This window comes from Lissotriton helveticus, chromosome 7, assembly GCF_964261635.1.
Source record: "Lissotriton helveticus chromosome 7, aLisHel1.1, whole genome shotgun sequence".
Classification (NCBI taxonomy): domain Eukaryota; kingdom Metazoa; phylum Chordata; class Amphibia; order Caudata; family Salamandridae; genus Lissotriton; species Lissotriton helveticus.
The window spans coordinates 1,409,065,245-1,409,092,287 of NC_136068.1; the positions used below are offsets into that span (position 1 = coordinate 1,409,065,245).

A 27,043-nucleotide genomic window follows, 5' to 3' on the forward strand; every position below is an offset into this window, starting at 1 on the left:
ATCAGCCAACCTCGCCCTGCGTTCCATCCCCATGCTAGACAGCTAATGAGGAGATTGGCCCTGGTTTCCCCATCGACCGTCACCTACCCAGCCGGACATCGGACACAGTTCTTCCTCGTCTCCCTGCTATGGCTCCTTCCTCATCTCCTTTCCTACAAATTCTCTCAACCTCGTTGCTTGTTTACTGTACCTTACTACACTATTGTAACTGATGTAATTTGGAACGTATTATTCCTCTGGTATAGCGCTCTGATACCTCCGGGTCTAGCCAGTGCTCTATAAACATCTATAGATGTACCCTGTAATGCAACGATCCTCTGGTTAAGCGCTCTGATACCTCCGGATCTAGACAGCGCTATATAACCTTCACAAACCAAATAAACAAAAAAATGGTTTTCCGGAAAAGTGAGACCTGAGCTACATGGCTGATTCCCGGTGGAGCTGCTAGACAGCTAATGAGGAGATTGGCCTTGGTTTCCCCTTGATCGTCACCTACCCAGCCAAACATTGGGCACAGTTCCTCCTTGTCTCCACGCTACTACTCATTCCTTCCCTCCCTCCTATGAATTCTTGAAACATTGTTTATGTGTACTGTACCTTACTATGCTCTTGTATCTGATGTAACTCATAACTCAACAATCCTAAATGTAAAGCGCTCTGATACCCTCGTGGGTCAAGTTTGTGCTATATAAAACTTTATAAATAAAAAAATAAAATAAATAAATTGACAAAGACATGTAAGTTAATATAATTACTGAATATCCGCTCAGAACACTGATAATGACAGGGATCTACTTCACAGCGGCCTGATGAAGGCCAAGGACCCATAGGGCCAAACATGTCGACCAGAACATCAGATGTTAAGGACCAGTAATACGTCTGACACCATCTCTCAGTTTTTAACCTTACTCCCATCCCTTCTTCTAAATGAACCATTTTTATAGATTTCGGAGGCAATTTTACCCAGATTATTTAGATCCCACCACTGTCTTCACCCAGACAATCTCCCTCCTGGTGGAGGTATGGCTTACCTGGGGAACAGAGTACCCAGGTGTGAGACCCGATGATGATACTACCCACTACATCACTCCAACTGAGATAATATATGCTTATGGCTGTGAGAAGTGGTTGAGGGTCTCTGTGACAATCTCTCTGGCACTTAGACTGGTGTGGTTCACTGCCTGATTTATATTGGATTACACTTGGAAACTGAGTGGACCATTTCCTGCTTCTTCCTCCCTCCGTTTTGATTCAGAAGAAAACTGAATGCAAAACAACTACTGTACAAAAAAGGGCCACACTACACTATAACAATGCAGCACAAAAACGCAACAGCACCAAAAGACTACCACACACCACTACTACAACGAAGTGCCACAAAACAAATAGGCACACACATTCTAGTCACATATTACCATCAAAGCATGTAGGCCTTTTTAATGCTGTGGTAAAAACTGTTTGCACAAAGCACTGAATTATGTACCATTAAGAGCATATATTAGCAGCATGCAAAAATGTATTGTAATTCTGCCCACGCTATCTTAATTCCTCAAGACCTTCTCACTATTCGAGCACTTGCTACCAAGTCACACGTTTTTGTTCACATAGCTTCCTTCAAAAATACATTTCTTACCTTTTCTTCAATTTCTGCTGCTGTCTTTTTGGTGATTTCTAAATTCTCCACCAAGGCTGTGTCCCCCAGAAAGTTTCCAGAAGCAGAAGAGAGGCGAGAAAGCAAATTATCCTCTAGTGTTTTCAAGGTGATCTTAAATCCGTTTTGTTGTTTTGTAAGGTTTGACTGTCAAGGAAATGTAAGATGGTGAGAACATGGAACATGTTCTGCTGAAGGATGTTGTAACATGGCATGAGTTCCCAAAAGTACAATGTTAAATGTGTTGCATGATAAGAATTTAGGAAACCTGCCTGTATTTATTAAATGTTGACAGTTGCTTAGAAAGGTTAACATCTATAAAATGGTAGAGTCAAATTGTTGACATAGGCACATGCAAAGTATTAAGTAAGGTTCTGTAGAAAACTATACATTGCACTAAATATTATTAAAATATTGTAACGGTCATACTTAATATAAGTCTATTAGTCAAATGAAACTTCATGCATGATCAATAAAGCATTTCCAAGAAATCTTGTCAGTTCAGTCCAAACCTGGTCACACATTTCTACTTAGTGTAATGGATCATTTCAATATTTAGTCTGAGATAGGAAGGCTCTGTCTGCAAAGGGGGAAGATGTCCCTGTACAAAGAGTCTGCTTTCAATATGTTGATCCATTTTACCTCTCTCAAAACACACATTGCTCATGGAATTTCAATAACGTCACCTCCTTTATTGGAATGGCATGGAAGAGATTTTGCATAAAGTGAATGACAACATTATTTTCATTTTTTATCGCAATGTCTGCTCCCTTGTTAAGTACGCTTAACAATGACATTTGACATTGCAGTTATAAGAAAACGAGTTACTTACCTGTAACTACGGTTATCCAGTATTGGTATCTTTCATAGATTCACATGCCTGAATCATTTCCCGTCGTCGAGGCGGGAGTCCCACGGTACATAAAATATATAATAGCAGTGCCTAAAATTTCTTGTAGTAGGCTGGAAAAGCCTAAAGGCCTAACTAGGCCTCAAAACTTAGCAGCCTATCTACATCATTATGTAAAAAGACCTGAAATATTAGCCTCAGCCAATCAGCTGTCCTCACCCTCTAGAACCTTCCCTGCTCAGGCAGTTCTCCTCAGATTTTCCCAGCACAAGTGAGAAGTAGTATCCATAGCCAGAACTGCCCTACCGGGGAGGAGGGTGGGTGCATGTGAATCTATGAAAGATACCAATAGTGGATAACCGTAGTTACAGGTAAGTAACTCGTTTTCTTATCCAGTATTAGGGTATCTTTCATAGATTCACATGCCTGAATCAGAATAGCAAGCAGTAACATCATGTCTGTCGATAGAGGAAGGTGGGAGACAAAGAAAATATAAATCAATCCCCACACAACCAGAAAGGTAATAGAGTACAAAACATGCCAACATAACATATGCATCAAAACCTTCGAATATAACAGATAGGACAGCATTATAAATATGTAAAGTTTAAAATATATAATCTTTCCAACCTTAGTGAAGAAGATGCTGCAGCACTGCATCACCAACAGCTGTGTCATCTTGAACTGCCGACTGCAGACAGTAATGTTCGGTAAAAGTGTGCACACTTTTCCAAGTAGCAGCTCGGCAAATGTTCTCTAGAGTCACTCCAGCGAAAAGGGCCGTAGAGGTCGACACTGTTCTCGTGGAATGAGCTTTAACCTTCCTTGATAAAGGTCTATTGGCCTTGTCGTGACAGAAGGTAATTGTGGAGGACAACCACCTGGCAATAGTTGCTTTTGTGACAGCTTGACCGAAGGTGGGTCTTCCATAGGCAACAAACAGTTGTGTAGATTTACGCATGTCTTTTGTCTTTTGCAGATAGAATTTGAGACATCTTTTGACATCTAGAGAATGTAAAACCCTTTCTGCAGGAGTTTTCGGATCCGGGAAAAAGGTTCTAAGCTTGACCGGTAGATTAATGTGGAATTGAGTTGGCACTTTAGGAATGAATTTAGGGTTGGTCCTAAGTGTAACAAAGTCCTTAGAGAACTGCAGAAAAGGTGGAGTAATAGTGAACGCCTGTATTTCACTAACTCTGCGAGCAGAAGTAAGAGCCAACAGAATTGCGACTTTCCAAGTCAGAAATTTCAGTTCCGCTTTATGGATTGGTTCAAAGGGCCTTTTAAGAAGTTGGGAAAGGACTACATTAAGATCCCATTCCGGAGGAGGAGGACGAACTGGAGGAAAAACTCTGAAGAGTCCTTTAAGGAATTGTTTGATCAAGGAGGAAGAACATAAGGATGGTTTGTTGGAGTGCTTCCTGAATCTGGAGATTGCTGCCAAATGTACTTTAATGGAAGAAAAAGCTAGACCTGATTTAGCCAGAGAAAGCAGGTATGGAAGGATGGCTTCAGGAGGAGCCTGCAGCGGATGAACATCATTATCTCCACACCATGAACAAAACCTCTTCCACTTGAAACGGTATGTTTTGATGGTACTTTGTGCACGTGCTTGCGACAATATTTTCCTGCATTCCGAGGGAATGTTTAGGTCTTTGAACTCTAGGAAATCAGGAGCCAAGCGTGCAAGTGCAGCGATTGAGGATCTGGATGTTGAATCTGACCGTCCTCTCTTGTCAGCATCGACATAGTCGGTTTGAGCCGAAACGGAGGCTGTTGAGACAGCAGGAGAAGCTCTTGAAACCAATATTGTCTCGGCCAACGTGGAGCAATGAGAATGAGAGTACAGTGTTCCCTCTTCATCTTTTGCAGGACTTTCGGAATGAGCGGAATCGGAGGATAAGCGTACGCAAACATTCCGGTCCATCTCATGAGGAGGGCGTTTCCTCTTGACCCCCGTCCTGGGAACCTGCTGGCATAAAACAGGCACTTGCTGTTTTGCTGCGTGGCAAACAAATCCAGCGTTGGTCTCCCCCAACGGCGAAAGAATGTGTCTACTTGATGTTGTTCGAGTTCCCATTCGTGACAGTCCACAAAGGTTCTGCTGAGACTGTCTGCTAGAGAGTTTCGAATCCCTTGAACATGCTCTGCTTTGAGGGATATGTTGTGCTGTAAGGCCCATTCCCACATTTCCTGAGCTTGCAGTGACAGGGTAAGAGATTTCGTTCCTCCCTGTTTGTTTATGTAGAACATGCTGGTGGTATTGTCCGTGCGCACCAGGACTGACGAATTCACGATCCTCGGTAGGAAAGCTTGCAGGGAAAGAAAGATGGCCCTGAGTTCCAATATGTTGATGTGCATCTGTTGGTACTGATGAGACCATCTTCCCTGGATTTGAAGGTCCTGAAGGTGACCTCCCCAACCTTCCATGGACGCATCCGTAGTCAGAGTGTAGTCCGGAATCTCTTGGAGGAAGGTGAGACCCTGCGACAAGTTGTGTGTCTTCGACCACCAGAGAAGAGCCTGTTTCATTTTGACCGTGACTTTGATGCGGTCGTCGAATGATCCTTCGACCTGTTTCCACTGACGAAGCAACTCTTCCTGCAACGGTCTCATTCTGAGTCTTGCCATAGGAATGAGATTGATCGCAGCTGAACACATCCCCAGAAGGGAAGCATACATCCGCACTGAAAGTGACTTTTTTGCGGATATTTGTTTTGCCAGTTTGACGAGCTTGTTTTGACGCTCCTGTGTCAAGTATGCCTTGCACTGGCATGTGTCCAAGACTGCACCCAGAAAAGTTAGTCGTTGTTGAGGGTGGAGCTGAGATTTTTGAGAATTGAGGGTCAATCCTAGGTTCGAGAACAGTGAAAGTGTTTTGTTGACTGCCTCCATGGTCGAATGACTGGTGGGACCCTTTAACAGCCAATCGTCGAGGTATGGGAACACCTGGAGTCCCAGGGACCTCAACATTGCAGCCACTGGGGCTAGACATTTTGTGAAGATTCTGGGGGCCGATTTGAGGCCGAATGGGAGGACTTTGAATTGGAAATGGACGCCGGCCACTTGAAATCTTAGGAATTTGCGGTGGTTGGGGTGAATAGGGATGTGAAAATATGCGTCTTGCATATCCAGAGAAGCCAGAAAGTCTCCTTCGTTCAGACAATTCAGAATGTCCTTCAACGTGACCATGCGGAAACTCTGTTTCTTTAGATATTTGTTGAGTTTGCGCAGGTCCAATATTGGACGCCACTCTTCTGAATTTTTCTCCACAAGGAAGAAACGTGAATAAAAGCCCAGCCCTTTCTGAGAAGGATGGACTAGTTCTATTGCATTCTTGTGTAGCATCTTTAAGGCTTCTTTGAAGAGTAAGCGCAGACGAGGGGGAGGGGGACCCCTGGGCGGCGTTGTGGGAGGTTTTTGTAAAAACTCCAAAGTGTGTCCCTTGCTGACCAAATCCAGGACCCACTGATCTGAAGTTATTTTCCTCCATTGATGGTAAAAGGCGGAAATCTTGGCGCCCACGGGAAGGGAAAGAGGAGTGGCCGACATCCGGCAAAGCTCATTGGCGCTTGTTAGAATCTCTCCTTTGATTACCTGAGCGCCGTTGTCCTCCCTGCCGAGAGAAAGAACCAGAAGCAGGCTGCCTGTTAGAAGATTGATAGTATGGTTTGTTGTAGGATGATTGATATTGTCGATTTTGTTGGTTTGAATAATTTCCTCTGGAGGAGTAACCACGACCTCTTGCACCTCTAAAGGACCCCCTCTTGTATTGCAGGGTTCCCAGAGATTTCGCTGTGTCGGTATCGGTTTTAATAGCCAATAAAGCGTCATCAATGTGCTTTCCAAACAAGGACTCACCATCGAAAGACATGTCCAAGATCTTGGTTTGGACCTCAGGTCTAAAGGTGGTAGCCTTGAGCCAACCTTGACGTCTAAGGACAATTGCTCCAGCCAGTTGTCGAAAGTTGGTATTAGAAATGTCTAGGGCGCAATCAATAATCTCTGAGGCCGCCCTTTCACCTTCCTGCACAATTCTGCGTACATCCATCTGATGATCCTCCGGGATCAGCTCAAGATATTCCGAGAGCTCCGACCACATCTGCCTGTCATATCGAGCCAGGATAGCTAAGGAATTTGCTGCTTTAATGGATGCTGCTGCGTTTGCAGAAAATTTCTTCCCAATGGCGTCAAGCCTTCTTCCCTCCTTGTCAGGTGGCGTTGAGATGGGAGCAGAAGGATTCTTGGACTTTTGCTGCGCCGCCTGAGAAATGACCGAATCCGGTCGAGGATGGCCGATCAAACAAGCAGGTGTATCGGATGGTGCTCGATACTTTTTATCAATCCTTTGCAAAACTGCTGGAATGGAGGCTGGTGTTTTCATAATATTGAGGCCTTCCTTCCAGATATAGTCAATAATAGGTATGGCTCTGATCACTCTCCGATACCCTTCCTTAAAGTCATGTAAAAAGCAGTCCGACTGCTCAACTGTGACGACCAATTGAAATCTATTAGCAGCTCTCTGCATAATATTGTGAAAACCCCCAATATCTTCAGGTGGAGAGTCTGAAGGACGGGGAGGTGGTGGAGAAGGTGTAGGGATGACATAATCCTCCCAAGGGTCCACTGGAGTGTTATCCGGCAATTCTCCCTCCTCTCTACTTTCGTCACCATCAGAGGACGAACTGTCCAAAACCTGAGGAATTGGTGAAGTACGTGGCTGTGGAGATAAAGGAGCACTTGGCGACGGAGGTCGTGGCACAGTAGCCGAAGCAGATGACCCAGCAGGCGCACCTCAGTTGGAGGAAATCTCTGTCGATAATCTGCCAACATAGCTTGCAAGTCCTGTATTAAGGAAGTAGGTAAATGTGTTGTGTCCTCAGACCGAGGAAGTCTAGAACGAGGTGACTGATATGGAGTGGAGTATACGTCATGCGTATATTGCTCCTGAAACTCTTCTTCATCATCCTCTTGAAGTTTAATATGCAATTGAGAAGGGTGACAGGCAATCCCAAAGGGGTCATCATCCTCTTCTCCTTCTTCTGACTCTCCTTGCATGTATGTCTCTAAAATGTGTGATGGCAAGAGCGGAGATATATGTGAATAATCCTGCCTTTTGTAAGTCTTCATTTGGAAATGAGTGAATTGTATTTTTGCAGGTGGGGAACCGTGCAGCCGATGAGCAGAAGCCCCAGTAAACGGATTCTCCGTCGACGGCGCTACCAACGCCAAAGATTTTGTCGTCGACGAGGCCGTGAAAGGTATTGTCAATGACGAGTCCTTCGATGTTGAGAGTGTCGATAACGCCGTCATCGACGAGGCCGTCATCGGCGGGTCCCTCGTCGTCGAGACCGTCGCCGGCGTCTTCGTCGACGGGTCCCTCGTCGACGGGACCGTCGATAATATCTTCGTCGACGGGTCCCTCGTCGACGGGGCCGTCGATGGTGTCTTCGTCGACGGGGCCGTCGATGGTGTCTTCGTCGACGAGTCTCTCGTCGACGGGGCCGTCGATGGTGTCTTCGTCGACGGGTCCCTCGTCGACGGAGCCGTCGATGGTGTCTTCGTCGACGATCCCTTCGTCGTCGGGGTCGTCGATGATGTTCTCGCCGACGACGCCGTCGTCGACGCGTCCGATGGTGGCGTCTTCGTCGACGAGATCTTCGTCGACGAGGTCGTCGATGATGTCTTTGACGACGAATCCCTTGGAGACATTGTTTTCGTCGACGACGGCCGTGCGGTCGTCGACGGAGTAGACGTTTTAGTCGATGGAGCCTTCGCAGAGAAGGATTTCAAAGACTGTGACTTGGTTTTTGATATTAAAGGTGGAACAGACATCAAAGGTGACGTGATAGCTGAAGTGGTAACCACAGAAGTAGAAGAGGAGGTAGAAGTCCATGTAGTAGTTGGTACAGACACCAGAGTTAAAGTTTTGGTCTGGGTAGTACTCACATTTGAAGAAGCCGATGCACTCTGAGAGGGTTCAGAAGCTTTCTGAGAGGATTTCAACAATTTCTTTCTCTCAGGAGAAGCATTGTCCGTGGATCTAGCTCTCTTGCTAGAAGTTGAGGCTTTGTCCTCCTCATCAGCAGATGAAGACTTCAGCCACAAAAGAACCCTTGCCTCCCTATCCCTGATGGTTTTCTGAGGGAAGGTACGGCAAATTCTACAGTCCTTCACCACATGTGAAGGGTGTAGGCAATAAATACAATCCGAGTGCTTGTCATCCACATGGACTCTCTTCTTGAAGCAGGTTCCACAGGGTTTGAAAAGAGCTTTCCTTTCAGACATTTTGAAGCTAGAAAATCCAAAAACTGAGTAGGCACTCAGGGAGACTCCCTTACACACGAAGTGCGGTGAAAATCTGAGGAGAACTGCCTGAGCAGGGAAGGTTCTAGAGGGTGAGGACAGCTGATTGGCTGAGGCTAATATTTCAGGTCTTTTTACATAATGATGTAGATAGGCTGCTAAGTTTTGAGGCCTAGTTAGGCCTTTAGGCTTTTCCAGCCTACTACAAGAAATTTTAGGCACTGCTATTATATATTTTATGTACCGTGGGACTCCCGCCTCGACGACGGGGAATGATTCAGGCATGTGAATCTATGAAAGATACCCTAATACTGGATAACACTGGCACTAACTTACTTTATTCAAGGACAAAATTGATATAGCTGCCCTTTGCTGTCCCAGGTATTTCTATTGTGCACAAGACACCACAGAGTCTCTTCTGATTTCCCAAATATGTATATTCATATAATGTTCATAAATGTCTTCACTGTTTACATATCCAACTAAGTAAATATATGGGTTGCCCTTTCATTGGATTCATAACTTTGTGTCAACTTTATATACCACTTTCATGATGAGGACACCCAACTGCATATTTATTTTGTGAATGAATAGGACAGTCACCTTTCTTCCAGTAATGATAGCCCGTTAACAGCTGGATGGTCCTGACTTAGCTTCCGGCCAACCAAGTGGCCACTCACATATTTCCAGAACCACTCTCCTCTTTGTCTGGCTTTTTTCCAACTTTTTCAACTCTTCTTCCTTTAAGAATGAAGGATTCATTGCCCCTTACGTGACCATATCTAACCAAAAACATAACTGAATTCTTCCTCTAATGTGTTTATTTTATGACGTGTTTCAATTCATCAAACAATTGTGAGACAACACTTACACTGCAGTACACAGAGACAATTACATAACAATAATTCTGTATTCAGGGCTCTCAGCACATATATGACCACTTTATAAGCACTCAGAACACTGCTCGTAGGCGAATCTTGGACATGATGATAAGAGACCAGGACACCTGTCGTTTCAATTACTGGGGGTCTAGTGGAAGCTTATGTGCAATTTAGTCTTGTATTTTAACATTTAAAGTTAATTTATCTGGGGGATGCCCTATTTATGTGCTTTCATTCTAGTGCTTGTCTAGAGGGTCTAGGTGTATCACCAATTCTGAAACAAGAACTGGTAAGATCATGCTAGAAACTGACCATGACATCTTTACAAATCCCTTTAAACTACTCCTCTGCGAGTGGTTATTCATTTGTATTCGCTGAATAGCATGTGTGCACAGTAAAATACTAGGGGCCAGATTCATCAATGTCCCATTTTGCGAGTCCTTAATAGCGATTATTAAGGAATCGCTATTAAAGACTCGCAAAACGGGATTCATGTAGAAATCGCAAAATAAATTGTGATTTGTACAACTTCCTTATTTGCGATTAGCAAATTGCTAATTGCAAATAAGGATTAACTCCCCATTCTAAAGGCCCATAGGAATGAATGGGGAGTCAATCCTTATTTGCGATTAGCAATTTGCTAATCGCAAATAAGGATGCGATTTCAAGGGTGCCAGGGGTGTCCAAAGGACACCCTGTAGCACCCCTGAAATGAAAATGTAGCCTGATGTTGCGCACACACATGTCCAAAGGACATGTGTGTGTGTAACATACCACTTAGAAAAATGCACTAAAGTGTATTTTTCTAAGTTTTCGCTATTTACCACGAAGTCAGACTTCGCGGTAAATAGCGGCCAAAAATTGTGAATTCGCAATTTTTAAAAGGCTCATGAATTGCATTTAAGGAATCTCAAATAGAGATTCCTTAAATGCAATTCCTCGCAAAATAGCGATATCGCATTTTGCGATTTTTGCATTTGGGATGATGAATCCCAAATGCAAAAATTGCGCTCGCAAAGGGCCAGATTCTGAGAATCTGGCCCTTTGCGACCCCATTTTCCCTTGATGAATCTGGCTGTAGGTGTGCAATGGAAAGATGGTGTAAAGAGCACACCAGTAATACTGATGGACTAAGGTTCGGTAGCTAATATCTAAGGTTTCCATCTGGCCTGTAGTATACCAACCTGGCTTATATTTGTATCTCTATGCCAGTAAAAACTAAAAAAAAAAGAAGTAAAATCAGGTATTCTTCCTATTTGAAATATAAGCCTAAAACAGCAATTACTGGTAGAAACAGCTTTAAAAGTATTTGAAAGCTCCCTAAATTACTTTAACTGACTACTAAAGCAAACAAATGGGTAAGGTCAATGTTAGAAAATAATACTGGGAAATATAGACAAAATCATTTTCACCTACCGCTCTTGCCTCTTCCTGAATAGCAAAATCTAGAAATGGGCAGAATTTGTATTTGAGAAAGATCACACCCCTATAAAGGACTGATGCAACCTTGCACGTTGCATAATCTCTTCCAGTACTAATCCTTCGCTTTACTTATTTTAAACAAATATATATATATTTCTGTATGTCAGCTATAATCCAAAATAATATAATGATAAATATCAAATATAGTTAAGATTTGGAAAATTAAAAGTAGGGTCACTACGCCAGGGATGGTTATCAATACTTGGTGGACATTCATATTCCTAACCCTTTGAGGGTGAAGGGTGAACTCATTAAATTTTCAAGTTCTTAACATAAACATAATTCACTACAATGGCACAGTTCAAACTTCACTTGAAACCAAATCTTACAAATTATTTTTTTCATCTTCAGAAAACAATGTCAGCACAAAATCAAAATGAACTATCTCTAAATTGAACATTATTGCAATAACCCAGAGAAGAAATGAATTAACTCTCACACTTTCGATGTCATGGGCTGAATTATTGCAGAGATTAAAAGTCTGATCTGATGTAATTGTAATACTGTTCATAACACCTGGAAGGTAACAATGAACTCATTTCCATTTTTTCAATCATGGTACTCTGTCAGTGTCTGAAAGCTCCTTTCTCTTCTCTGTTGAGAGCAAACAGTGCAAGAGAATGTCACCCTAACCTATTTGTTTTTTTTTGTTTAGTTTTACAAAACAAGGTCATAATTATTGAAGTACATTTTGTTCTTTGGCGAACGCAATTGTGTATCGTTTGGTAAATAAGAGAGGGAGTATAAAGGCAAGAGTAGGAGAGAGAGCAAGAATAAGGGTGACAGAGTGTGTGTGTGTGTGTATCTGTGTGTGTGTGCATGTGAGTGTGTGTGTAGATTCATTTCACTGGCATGCATGCACAAGGCCCTTTAAATCTGATCCAACCTGATAGTTAATTCTATCTCTCTTTACAGCTGACAGAATAGAGCTAAAATGTGGAGTTCCCCATGGAATCTGCATTTTCTACAGAACTATTTCATATCTATATGAGACCATGTTAGACCTGGCCCTTTTGAAAGGTTTATTCCCAAACATATACAGCCTGATTCATCAAGGTACCGTTTTGCGAGACTCTAATAGCGATTCATAGCGAATCGCTATTGAGGACTCGCAAAACGGTATTCATGTAGGAATTGCTAAATAAATAGCGATTCCTACATATTCTCTATTTGCGAGTAGCAAATTGCTACTCGCAAATAAGGAATAACTCCCCATTCATTCCTATGGGCCAAAAGGCCTATAGGAATGAATGGGGAGTATCCCTTATTTGCGAGTAGCAATTTGCTACTCGCAAATTAGATAGCGATTTTAAGGGTGCCAGGGGTGTCCAAAGGACACCCTGTAGCACCCCTGAAATGCTAATTGAAACAGGTGTTGCGCACACACATGTCCAAGGGACATGTGTGTGTGCAACATGCAACTTAGAAAAATGCTTTTAAAAGTATTTTTCTAAGTTTTTGCTATTTACCGAGAGGTCTGACCTCTCGGTAAATAGCGGCCCAAAATTGCTAATTCGCAATTTTTAAATGTGTCATGAATAGCATTTAAGGAATCTCTAATAGAGATTCCTTAAATGCTAATCCTCGCATATTTGCTAATTCTTTATTAGCGATTTTTGCATTTGGGATGATGAATCCCAAATGCAAAAATTGCACTCGCAAAGGGCCAGATTCTGAGAATCTGGCCCTTTTGCGAGCGCATTTACCTTCATGAATCAGGCTGTTAGCCTTTTGCCTCCTATTCGTCTGACCCTGAAATTGATGCCCATAGGATTCTAGGCACTGTACCACTGCTGATCAGTGCTAAAGTGCATATGCTCTCTGTGTAAATTGTGATATGATTGCCGATCCCTGATTGGCATATTTGATTTACTGGTAAGTCCCTAGTAAAGTGCACAGTGTGTGCCAGGGCCTGTAAATCAAATGCTACTAGTGGGTTTGCAGCACTGGTTGTGTCACCCACATGAGTAGCCCTGTAAATGCATCTCAGACCTAGCACTGTAGTTTCTGTGCACGCAGTTGAGTACTGACATGTTGTCCTGGCTAGTGCACTCACTTTCCAGGCCCAAACCTTCCCTCTCCTTCCATGTAAGGCACCCCTAAGTTAGGTCCAATGTACCGCAGTGGGTAAGGTGCAGTTTATGTGAAAGGTAGGACATGTACTAGTGGGTGTGACATGTCCTGATAGTGAAATACTATGCAATTCTTTTTTCACTGTTGAAAGTCTATCTGTACCATACGCTTATCATTGGAGTTGCACTGTAACAGTTTTACAGGTGTTACTTGCAGTAGTGACAAGATAGGAAAATTAAGTTTAGACTCTCTGAACTCAGAATTTATTAATGCACCTTTTGCTAAAGGTGGTTTTTCAATCCTGTGTTTGAAAATGCCACTTGGGCATTTTCTTACTTCAGAGAATCAAGAGGTATGCTGTTCCGAGAAGTAAAAGAGAAAGAGAAATAGCTCCTACAAGGAGCAAGGGCCCTAATACACCCCAAGGGGTGTCATGCTTCATCACAGAGCAGCTCCTCATTGGGCCAGCGCTGTAATGCCCAATGGGCCCCGCAGGGGGGACCTGCGCCAGAGATCTTTTTAGACCATAGTCTGGGACTTAGATAAAGTGGGTGTGTGTATGGGGCGTGTGGTGTATTTCAGTGGTGAGTAGTGTGTGAAGAGTGTGTGGATTAAAAATAAGTAAGAAAGCCCACTGAACTATCTTTAATTAGTGGGTTCCATGTCATCAATAAAAATAGGTAAGACTTGGGTCTAGAGACACGAATAGTCTTGTCAAGTATTTAAGTGTAGGTGGTGGTCGACATGTTTCAAGCCCTAAATTGTCAGGAATGATCGTGGCATTTCTTTAGGGACCTAAAATAACTATTTACTACTCGAAAATAAAGGGGGGTGGAACGCATCTATAAGTTAGAGTTTGCTCACCATGCCCGTTATAAATACATCATCTGTAGTCAGTGGGTCTTCAACAGGCAGGATCCTCATCAGTAGGAACCCAAAATGATGGGACCCAAGGAGTCAAACTGCTCCAGAGTCACGTAACGCACAATGGCATCTTGACCGACTCTTCCTGCTGGTACGTGGAGTGCGGCCGACCTACCCTCCGGACTCTCGGTACGCGGAGTGCGGCTGACCTACCCTCCTGACTCTCGGAGTGAAGGTCGGCTGCACTCTGCGTGCCGACGGGAAGTCGGTCAGTACTCCATTGTGCATCACATGACTCCGGTGCAGTTTGACTCCTTGTGCTCCCACATTTTGGGTCCCGACCGATTAGGATCCTCTCGTTCACTTCTAGGAACAGCATACCTCTTGATTCACTATTCATATATTAGTGGGTGTATGCTGGACCTTTATTGCCCTAGGTCACCCTTTGATTTATTACAAAATGTTCTTACTTCACCATTCTGTGTGCCTTTGGCTGTTTGTGTATTCAGCGTCTGGTGTGTGAGTGACAAGAGATGAGATGTGCATTCACTCTAGACAGTCACTATTGAGGTTGAGGTGTGCTCTGCCTTGCCTGGGTGAATAATCGCAGGGCTGAATAGACCTGGTCTGCATTTAGAGTGGTGGGAGGAGTTTTGCTTACACCTGAATAGGCTGTGACCCCTTTTGCACAATGCTGCCTCTGTGGTCATTTTTTTATTTTTTTTTAAACATGTTTTTATTGCGGAATTAGAAACAAGACTTCAAATCAGGTCAACCAGTACACTTACGACATCATCAAGCATACAGTAGGTAGGTATATCGTACACAGCCATTCAGCCCACAACCCGGGGGTCGGGCGGCGTGTCAGGTCATACATTTAATAAAATGCCACAGTCCCCACCCATCACGGGTGGTCGGTTACCAGTATTATCCAGTTTCCGCTTTTAACTCCCCTAACTTCCAACTTCCCTTGCAACACCAATCACGAAGAAACAACTTACGGAGTCAGTATCAGTGTGTGGTCCCTATTGCTGTATGAGCCTATCATATCTGCCAGTGGAGGATCACCTGGAGATATACAATGCTCGCCTCCCGGTTCCCGCCCAAGACCTCCGGGGCCCTTGCACTGCTGTCTCCCAGTAGTTCTATCATCCAGCCCTCTCTGCAATTGCGTCAGTGTGCTAAACTACCCCTACGTGACCTTCCCTCTCCCCCTCCTCCCCCCCAACTGCTGCTGAAGCGGGTGTACATATGGTGTAGTAGAATCGGATCACGCCACTAATCGGGGGTAACTACTGCTCACTTGTGCCTCATGGAGCCCTGGACAGTTATTGCCCCTCACCCTCGTCCTCACCCTCCACCATGCAATCACGCAGAGCTTGAACTATCATTTCCCATGCCCTCGCCATTTCCAAACTTTTGTCATTATCAGTCTTGGCAGCCTGTCGCATCCTAAGAGTACTTTCACAGCCGGCCCATTTCAACAGCTCATGCATCCACCTTTTCACTGATGGGCCTTCTTTAGACTTCCAGTGCCAGGTTATCTCTTTTTGAGCCAGCATAAGTCCCAGATCGATAAATTTGCTTGTGATTTTCGTCCTCTTTGTGTGAGGGAACCATAGCAGCAAACATGCCGCCATGTCAAAGTCTACCTCCCTGTCCGTGACCATGTTCAGGAGATCCCCTACCTCAGGCCAGTACGATCCCAGCTTTGGGCACCCCCACAGCAAATGATCCAGATCCACCTCAGGCGCCAAGCACCTCGGGCATACGGCGTCCTGGGCTCCGAAGTATCGCATAATCCTCTCCGGGGTCAGGTAAGCTCTATCTAAAATGAAGAAGTGTACCTGCTGGAATCGGGCATTCCTCGTACCCTTCCATGTACACCCCAGAACATGACCCTAGACCGTGTCTGGTATGGGCTTGCCTATACTATCCTCCCATCTCGCCTTCAGCGCCACCAGCGGTCCTAATCCCTCGCGTTGCATTCTAACATGGAGGCAGGTCACCGCCTTGGTAGTGCCCGCAGCCATAACCACGTACTGGCACGCCATGGTCGTCTCCGGTTCAGCTATCCCACCCTTCCAGTGCTTTTGTATCGCTGCAACCACCGCTGCGTGCAGCAGAAAATTCCCATCCGGTAGACCAAACTGTTCCTGCAACGCCCGGAAGGGGGCCAGTGTCCCCTCAAGGTATAAGTCTCCCACCATTTGCAGTCCCAGCTCCTCCCAGTCAGATAACGGGGACCAATCGCCCCCATGCGGCAGCGCAGTCAGCATCCCTAGCGGGATCTCTGGTGCATACGATCGGTTGCTGTTCGCTCTCTTCAGACTCCTGGTCCAGCAGAGTCTGAGTGTCCTTTCCTCCATCGTAAGGTCCCTCATAGCCAGTTTCTGTTGCATGATTATGTAGGATAAGACATGCCGCTGAATACCGAGACCCCGGTCGACTTCTGGTCCTCTGAATTCCCTGGCTATATCCTGCGTCAATATCTGCAATTGAGCTGCCAGATAATATAGTTCGAAATCGGGGACCGCCATCCCCCCCTCGAGCTTGGGCCTAGTCAGGGTCCTCAACGCCACTCTGCGACGTCCATGACCCCACTGCCTCTGTGGTCATGCTGCACCAGGGAGGACAGGACTGGTTTGGACTGGGTTCAGAGACCCTGGCCACAAGGAGAACAAAGACGTTTTTGGGTATAAATATTACACCTAAAAGCCCAGGACTTTAGATTACTTCAAGGAACAAGAGGACCATGCTAAGGAGAAGAGCTGGAGAGGTGTAAGGAGGAGTATTGCCACTTTGCTGTGTGCTGCATGGGGTTGCCTGCAGTTGCTGCGTCTGTCTGTGGTGGAGGAAAAGGACTGCCTCTTTTTGTCCTGCTGTGGTATCCTGCTTGTGAAGGACTCTCCTACGGCCTGTGTGTGCTGGCCTCCTGTTCTGGAAAACTTAGGGATACCAAATTTTTCAGGTGGTTCACTCTACTGAGATTTACCTTCATATAGGTTTGTGTGCTTGGTACTGCAAACTCTCTGTGTGCTTTATCTTTTTGTTGTTGCAAGGGACCCGTGAATTTTGCTGTACTAGAGTGCTGGATTCTTTACCTCTTTCAAAAAAGAAGAGATGTTTGTGATGAGTGTGGTGCTCTTTATCCTTATCAGGGAAGGGCCTGCTGAAAGTGTGTGGTGAGCTCTTTATTGGTGTTCCAATAGCCATGATCACTATTGGCTGGCATTTCCCCAATCACGCCTGATGGGGGGCTGTGGACAGAGCCCCAGGAGGGAAGACCGTACGCTCTTGACAGCTAGTGATTCCTCCTATTCCCCGCCTGGAACAGAGGGGGTTGTGCCGATGGGAAGAGGAGCGGCCACTGCGACTTCCGCGACTTCCGCATGGCATTTGAGAAGGAGAGGTTGCCTAGCAACCTGCCAAAACAGTTGGCGGCCCACCCAACCCCGGGAGCAGGAGGGTCCCAGCCCAGAAGATGCAACAGCAAGAGAGATTGCGCTGCAGCAGAGAAGTCTGCTGCTGCTTGCAGGGCCACCTCAGTTTCAAGGAGTCCCTGGGGGCTTGCCGGAGTTTCTCCTGTACCCTTGCGGGAAGGACGAGCAGTGTGGGTGACAGCAGGTGGTTAGCTCCACTCCTCCCTGCCACAGCAGGACCCGAGAAGGTCTCCGATGTCACCAACCCAGAAGCGGCGGGCGCTGGGAGCCAACAGTAATGAGGGCTGCACCGCATTGTCGTGGGCTACCCCAGTTGCAGTATGTGTAGCAGCTCTACCACACTTGTGGGCAGCTGCCTTTTGAGCACTCTACAATCTGGCTGGAAATCCAGAGAGGCCTCCCCACCCCCATCCAAAGAAAGTGCGAATTCCCGGTGGGGACTCGCATTGAAGGGCCTACCAAGCTACAAGCTCTGGGAAAGGGGACTTAGGAGTCCCAGTGCCCAAGGTGCTCAGATGGTGCTACTGAAATGGATGGGATGATTAATGCACAATAAGAGCTAAAGAGTTCTACGAACATATGACTAATGTCTTCATGGTGTTTTCAGGAACTGCATAATAGGGTGTAAGGTATTGTTAGAACTAATGTCTTCAGAATGTTTTCTTACCTGTGCAACTGGCAAGGACGTGCCTTAGTGACTAATGGTGTGGTTATGACAACTTGGCAAAGTGATTTGTATGACCTATGTGATGTCATGACAGGTGCCTAGTGGCACAGTGAGACATGTGCTTGTCGTCTTATGTGGTTCATATGCATCTTTGTGACAAGTGCCTAGTGGCACAGTTATTTATGTGATTATGGTCTAAGGTGTTGTATCAGTAATACAAACGATACGTTTATATAGCCTTATGTGGAGTCTCTTTTTGTAGTGTGCCCAGTGTGTCACTAGTGTGTGTGCATGTTGTACAAATGCTTAACACAATGCCGCTGGGATAAGCCTGACTGCTCTACCAAGCCACCAGCAGGGGTTATCTTCGGTGTGTAACTTCCCCACCCTGACTATAGTGGTGGATTCTACCTGGCTTAGGTGTATACCCTAGCCAACCAGAAACCCCATTTCTAACAGGACCCTTATAAAACAGCTTGAAAGCGAGGATGTCGCTGAATAACTATGCAGATGATTTTAAAATATTTCTCTAACTAGATGAAAATGCCTCATTGCAACACATTTTCCAAGTAGATCAAAAAGTGGTATACACTTCCTAAGGATGGGGGGCTGAGCGAGAGAGGAAGGAAAAAGGGGGGTGGAGGAGATGGGATAAGGATCCAGGTAGGGGAAGAATCAAAGGGGCAAGAGCTCCAATAAGGAGCAAGGGCCCTAATACAGCCCGAGAGGTTGTCATGCTTCTTCATAGGGCAGCTCCTTGTTGGGCCGGCACTGCAATGCCCAATGGGCCCCGCAGGGGGGCTCCTTGCCGGAGGTCTTTAGAATTGAAAGCCAGGAAGCCCTATGTGGAGGAGGTGGAGGGGCGACGAGTGTTGCGTGGAGTGGGTGCAGTGAGTGTATTAAAAATAGCTATGAGTGTTCCAGGGAATCTTTACTAACTGGACTCTTTGCTATGGTTAAAAGACTAGACTGTAGGAGTCTTGGCTGGCAGGGGGAATCCGACCTGCTGCAGCTCAGTGAAGAGTGTGGGTGGTTAAAAGTTCGACATGTTTTACACCTAAAAACTCCTTGTGGATGTGTGGCGTTTCTTCAGAACCGGGTGAGAAAACCTTATCTACTCTTAAATGTAGGTGAAGATCAAAGGGGTATCCTAAAATGTACCGTCCCTATTGAATGGATTCAAGGTAAACCAGAAGGGGGCAAGCATTGAATGCAGGGTGGTTCGTCCTTCTAGCGCACCTGGAGGGTGGAGAAATAGGGAGCCGAGACAAACACAGCCATCAAACAATCACAAAATAGTCATGCAAATTCAAGAAATCTTAAAAACATACAGCTCAATAGTCCAGGATGTGTACATGCTTGAAGTGGTCATACTTTAGACAAAATCTGTGGAGTGACCCCAGTGTCTCATAATCCATAGAGTGAGAAACAGGTAGAAAACATAAACATGCTTGTTACCTACCAGTTGTTTCTGTCTAGGAAGGACTCAATCAACTGGTGGTTATACAACTACAGGTGCTGCCTTTTGAGGATGGAAGAGCCCTACTGCCTCACCAGGGGCGCACAAGGACAAACTAGCTCGGAAGGGGGAGAGGCGCAGTGGTCTGAGACTTCAGTCAGGGTATCCACGGTGGAATTGAGTAACCTAAGGAGAGGTGGAGTCCATGATAGAGCGTCTATTGACAGAGGAATGTTGCATATGCTCATAGTGCCATCATGCATAGGGTGAGGAGTCCAATAAGTCTTTGTGTTAACTTGCTAAGTGTATCGAATTTCACCATGTATGGTGCCCCTAGTATGGGGAATCTAGTTGGATGGTGCACAAGTATAGGTGTGCTAATTATAGGACTAGGATGTGTTATACATGTTATGTTATATATGTTATGGCCTTCCGGGGCCAGGGGCCATCAACTATACCCCTTTAGCGCCCGCACAGCACTTGCGATACTCTGGCAGCGTATTACGGACATTTGAGAGGCCTCTGGCTGGAGCTTGTTATCACTCACTGCAGGTAAGTGAGGGGATCACATGCTGTGCCAGCTGCCCTTTCAGTCTTAAACCCTGCAATACAACACCCCAGCAAGACCATATGAAGCTCACCCTTATTAATTACAGATCCCTCATCAAACATAAAACAGAAATGTATGATTCCTTTACTGACCACCAGCCTGATGCCATGTTCCACACTGAAACCTGGCTCAGGGAGGATTCCGCCCCCCACATACTAGAGGCACTCCCAAATAATTATGGCATGATCAGACAAGATCGCACTCTAAAGCACGGAGGTGGAATAGTCATAATTTTTTGCTTGATAAAGCTCAAATGGAGGCTCAGAGGTGGCCTTTTTTAGCTTAAAGAGGGCAAATGAGACTGCAATGAGTGGTCTCCTAATCTAACGCCCACCTGGGCTGCTTACAGATTTTACAACTAATCTTATGGATTTGGCCTCTCAACTAGCCCTTAAATACACTAACTTTATGGTTCTGGGTGATCTAAATCTTCACAAAGAGGACCACCTCAAAACCGAGGCACGAACCCTATGTAAAGAACTGGCCAGCCTACAATTAAAACTTAAATCCATGGCACCAACACACTGTGCAGGCCACTTGCTGGACCCCTTTTTCTCGAACCACCGGGCCTGGTGGTGAAAAACCGACTCCTGTCCATTGGTCTGACCACCACCTCATAGAATTTCATATACCCCTACCTCAACCATGCTCTATAAAAAACAGAGACCTTACCCTCCCACCTAGGAACTGGTCCAAGTTTAACTGCAAGAGATTTTCCTGGGCACTTCAGAAAACTCCACCTCTATTAAGTAACAACATTAATCTGGCCAATGCATCAGTAGAAAAGTGGATCACGGAAGCACTTGATGACGCAACCCCCTGGACCACAAAGACAAATAAGAGGGGGTCTAAATCAGCGCCCTGGTTCAAAGGAGAGCTGAGAAGTGCTTAACAAGGCTGTAAGCACCTACAAAGCAAATGGAGAATAGCCTTCTCTAAAGAATCGAAGGAAGCTTATAAAACAGCACAAACAAGTACCATTCACTTCTCAAAAAGAGGAACTCTATGTATTACAAGGAGAAAATTGACATGGCAGAAAACTCATCCAAAGAACTGTATGCCACTCTGAAAGATATCTCATCTCATGAGAGAACACTCATGACACCGACCAGCTCTGAAGAGCTGTGCAATCTTATTGCAGATTTCTTCCTTCAAAAAATATATAGCATATATAACTCCTTCCCGGAGGAAGCCCGTAACTGCCCTATTGAACTGAAAGCGAAATCTACTGAGCTGGGGTTTCCATCCCTGTGGGAGTTTCTTCCACCACCCCCATGATGGAGCTCAAGGAAGTGGCTTTAAAAATCAAATCAGGATCCCCTGCCTATCCAGCGGCACCCAACAGAATAAAGGAGGGCATTGAATTGACAATACCTAAGATACAGCAATTAATTGACACATCATTTAATTGTGGAGAGGTTCCTAGGTCATGGAAACATGTGACTGTTATACCTCTAAAGAAAAAACCCTCTGCCAACCCCGAGCTACTGGATAATCTACTCCCAATCTCTTTGCTCCCCTACATATCTAAAATTTCTGAAAAAGTTGTGAATAAACAATTAGTGAAACATATCAACTCACACAACCGTCTACATCCTACTCAATCAGGTTTCAGAGCATCCTTTTCAACCGAATCCGCTCTCCTCTTTGCAACAGAGACTATACGGAGACGGGTGGCTGCCAGTCAGACGGGGCCCTTGGTCCTGTTGGACCTAAGTGCCGCATTCGACAAAGTATCCCATAAACTTCTTCTTCAGCACCTACAGGTGTGCAGACTAGATGGGGTAGCACTACAGTGAATGCAGTCCTTTTTGGAAGATCGTAGTTTCCAAATTGTACAGCACCTTCATCAATCAAAAATCCCACAGGGATCTATCCTGAGTCCCACCCTTTTTAGCCAGTGTATATTGGTCCACTGGCTGAGATTATGGGCAAAAACAAGATCGCTATGGAGTCATATGCTGACGACAAACAGCTTGTGGTGACCCTGGTGCAAGACTCTGGTGAGTCACCATTACAGTTTTCTTCCTGTCTCAATGATCTGGCCTCATGGATGTCTAACAACTGCCTTAAATTGAATGGTACTAAGACAGAGGTCATGATCGTCGGGAAATCTCCCTCCATCTGGGGTGCAGGCTGGTGGCCCCAGACAATGGGGCCTGTCCCTGGACACAAAACAGAGGTAAAGAACCTGGGAGTGTGGATCGATCCTAAACTCTCGTTTGAGTCTCAAACTAGAAAGATGGCAGGGAGATGCTTTAGCACCGTTAAGATGCTAAAAAAACCTTAGACATCCTTCCCGTATCAGCAAGGAAAACCATACTCCACACTTTGGTGACCTTGCTACTTGACTACCGAAATGTCTTATATCTGGGTGCACCAAAAGACTGTCTAAAACGCCTCCAATGAATTCAAAATGCAGCGGCACGCCTTGTTCAAAATCTATCTAGCCGTGCTTCATTGACGAAAGCCCTTGATTCACTTCATTGGCTGCCAATTGGGAAAATAATTATTTTCAAAGCCATGCGTTTTTGTCATAGGAGCATACAGGGGAAAGGCTCCAGCTACCCGCACAACTTTCTCACCCTGCACAATCCTAGCCGACAGTTAAGATCGACAGGAGCGCATTTACTCAAGATTCCTAGGATAAGAAAGGCAAAGATGGGTGCTCGCTCATTTGGCTACCTAGCGGTCAAAAACTGGAACACACTCCCGTTCTGGTTACACGCAGAGAAATCTGAACCAACCGTTCATAGAGGCCTGAAAACCTGGCTATACAAACTGTAGTCCGGGATCTTTCCACTTCTGCTGATGTGCTTCTAGCGCTGGGACACACCTTTTGGGGTAGCCAGGCGCTCTATAAATGAACTATTATTATTATCATTATTATAAAGCGTAGACCCTGTGTATGTTGGAATTAATGTTGTCAAGGCCGTGTGGGCAGACTGGGTCCTACCAGGTTGGGTCCATAAAAAGGGGGGTCAGAGATAACAATTGCTGTGAGGCCTTCGTAACCTCCATATGTGCAGGCAGGGGTCGGGATGTGGCAGTCATGTGACTTGCAGCCCACGGCAGTTAAACCGTGATACGGTTGCGGATCTGTTAAACCCCCCATGTTGGCATTACAACCCTAGATTCCCAGTAAGCAGAGACACTCCCGGAGTGGTGGTATGGCAAGTGCACAGTGTTAGTATCCGTTGCGTGCCTCCCAAAGAGTTGTCAGGGCAGCGGATGCAGGCCATATAGGCAGGCATAGTTACTCTGACATCGTGGCCTATTGTAAGGAGAGCCGAGTGCCAGGGACGTCGCATGCCACCCAAACCACTATTGTGGGCAGCAGTGTGGCAGGCCTCTGGGCAGCAAAGGTGGTCCCGCAATAAATTGTTGCGTACCTTGCTTAGTACTGTTAAAGGCAGCAGGTGCGGCAGTCCGACTGGCAACAATGGAGGTACCGCAACAGAACGTCGATGCAGGCATAGTGTCTCTGCCAGTATCGCATGGCCTCTTGTGAGGCAGGCCGAGTGCCAAGGATGGGCGCATATTACTCACTACCTGATGGGTGCACTCCTGTGTGGGACCTACTCGTGACCGGGCTCCTGTGAAGGTGTCTGGCTCCTCACAGTCTCATGTGTGGAGAGTGAAAGGAGACTGGTAATGTCGCCATTTGGAAGTGGTGTAGTGATTAGTAACCATAGGGGCTCAAATGGGTGCTATCTTATATGGATCTATGGTCGTCCAAAAACGTTGTAGAACTACATGTTGTTCGCAAACGAGATAGCAGAGAGACCACTACAGTGTCAACACATGCGGCCTGAGATGCTAGCCGAGGCACTGGGGGTTTGCCATGCTGGAGTGATATACAGCCTGCTGATTACAGGGAATAATGCGCCTGTCATCTTAGGCGTATCGGACACGACCCAAAAATAGTATGTACCAAGTATGGGGTCTTGTCTGGAGAGAAATTGCTGGGGTGGCGGGATAATCACTAATACGCCTATAGTATGGTTTAGAAAGGCCAATAGGCTGGGGCCAGAGACCGTCTGTTATGTTTAAGGAAAACAGCCTTCATGTGCAGCAGCCGGTCAAATTGGATCTGGTGCATGGGGGTAAGGGCTCAGGGAGTCATGGTATGTGTATACCCAGGCTCAGGGAGTTATGGTAAGAGTATACCCAGTGGAGAGGGGTATTGGTAACAGACGTCAATGGTCCCAGGGACTTATTGGCCCACCTCAGCCCACGGGATATCGTCTACATTTTAATGGGCATGTATGCGAGACCTATCTCTTAAAAGCCCCCCGTTCCTCCATTTGTTTATGAACGCATTTTCCAAGACAATATGGACCTGATTAGGAGATTGCCGGTGCAGCAGCGAACCACCATGCAGGCTGTTTTTAGCATTCCCAAGGCGGTCCCAATGGGAACGCCGGAAACAGTTCCTGCACGGCATGGACAGTAAAGTCCTTGCTGTGCAGGAACTAGGGTGCATGCAAACAGGGGGGCACATGTTGAATGCAACCCCATGTAACTGGGCAACAGGGCCCCCTTTGTTTCAGGACCACTAGCTTTTTATTGAGGAAAACCCTCCATGACACCACTGTTGTTCTTGAAACTCGTAATATGCTTGACGGTGCTTCAGCGGCATCACCAGCATATTACTCAGGCCCTGACCGCCATCCCACCACTAGGGAACGGCAGTTCTCTGATGGCTGCGATGTTGCAATGGTGGTCCAACCACCCAATTTATAATGGGGCAGTCAGACTGGCGGTGTGGAGGTGGCTGGGCTGCCACCGTCGCCCCAGCATGAGTCTGACGGTCTGTGGGCCGCTAGAGGCATAATCAGGCCGTAAGTGTGTTATAAGTGGGTGGATGAGGATCAACCACTTGACAATTAATGTAGAAAAACTGAAATAGTAGTAAGGGTCGTCAATCTTCTGCTCTGGCCACAAGGGATCTGACTCCTCCCTACACCCAATGAGGCTGATAGAAACTTAGGAGTTATCTTAGACATTCGGTTATCCTTGAGTCCACATATTAATGCTGCTGTCTCAAAGTGCATTTTTTCTCTAAGAACTGTTAGGAAATGACATGCATGTTTTTCTTTGGATAGATAAAAGACCATCATGTCAGCAGTAATTGACTCCCGGGTGGACTATGCAACCTCAATCTATTTCGGACTCCGTTATGGGGGTTTGGCTAAATTACAGTTTGTACAAAATGAGGCAGCATATCTGTATTTAACCTATCAAGAAACACTTCTACCACTCCTCCATGGGCAAAACTCCACAGGCTGCCAATAAACCAACGAATAGTTTAAAATCCACTGTTCGGTTTTTAATGTCACTCATGGCATCCCTCTATTTTTATCCATGAGAATTTCTAGATATAAGCCATCACGGACACTTCTCCACACCTAACCTGCTTAAAATGCCGAGAGTTACAACGCTGAGAAAGTTCGGTGGTCGCAGGTTCTCTAGTTTAGACCCAGTGAATGGAACTCTCACCATTCAAACTGCAATGTAAGCCTGCCCTGGCATCTTTCAATACTGCATTGAAAACCAGGTTGCTCACTCCAGCCTTTAGCTAACACACACCCACACGGAGTTGTTATCCCTGATCTTTTAGGGTGTGCTGCTGCGGGAAGTCTACATAATCTCACCACACCTCGCTGCATCACTCCTAAATTGATGCTAGCACCATGTATCCCTCGGGGGTACGAGCTCTCTGTAAGTACACCTAACTAACAACTAACATGTACAACTTCTTTCAATATTCATTCAAAGCAATTCTATGAGCCCAATTGTTCCGTTTCAATGATTATCTGTCAAATTTGATATTTGGTCGAAAGTACACATGTTAATTTGTAGCTAAAATGATGTTCCCATCATATGCCTATGTGCCGTTGGCCGTTGGACCGGCATTGCTTTTATGCTTAAATGTATACTTATGTGACCTTACCTCCGATTGTAAGGCTAAAAGGGACAGATAATAAACAGAGGACTTCAAGGCAGTGCAGTGCTAATGCCTGACTCTTTATTGACTTTAAAATGGATGTTCAATTAAAGTCTTCAGTCTGAGTGATTTTTCCCGACGCTGCTATGTACCTAAGTATTACTTCCCTGAATGAACGTAAATTGTCCAATTACTCTAATAACTCCATGCGTCATCCGAACCTTTCCTACGCATAGACCACTGTCCTTAATACACTGGACAGTCGTGTCTCTGGATGAATCCCTTCCTGGCTATTACTTTAGCTGAACATTAGAGCATCAGTGCTCATCACAATGAATATGAAATGCATTAGAAGATAATTGCTGGGTACACTCCATACACAGCACATTACAAGATGGATGACCGACAAGCTTAATGCAAAAAAGCATTAAAGAATATTGTGTAATGAGGGTCTTGGAGAACAAGCTAGTGGTTCAGGCACAACCTCCGGGAATGCACAACAAATACGAAATTCAGTTTTAGTCACAATGACCCCAAAGCGAGAAGGAGGGTCAGTGCTAGTCACGCACAGTACACAACACATTGGAATATAAATAAATACAAGTCACATGGAACAAACATGTTAGAATATCAATGATAGATGCAGAGAATGCACACAACACGAAATGATAATTATTAGTCACAATTAATAGAAAGATCACAAAATACATCACATATAATATAAATGCAGGTTAATCAATGCTACTCACAATGTGGACACAACCAATTAGTAGGCAGTGCGTGTCACTCTGAAACCAGACTGAAACC

At 45.4% G+C, this 27,043-nt stretch overlaps 1 protein-coding gene across 1 annotated transcript in view; it reads right to left on the minus strand.

The window, feature by feature from the left end:
- DNAH9 (dynein axonemal heavy chain 9) overlaps window positions 1–27,043 on the minus strand; it is a 1,695,107-nt gene that overhangs the window by 541,406 nt on the left and 1,126,658 nt on the right. Inside the window, exon 56 of the mRNA XM_078654721.1 lies at window positions 1,634–1,798. Coding sequence (XP_078510847.1) covers window positions 1,634–1,798 — 165 coding nt within the window. The remainder of the gene's footprint in view (window positions 1–1,633; window positions 1,799–27,043) is intronic.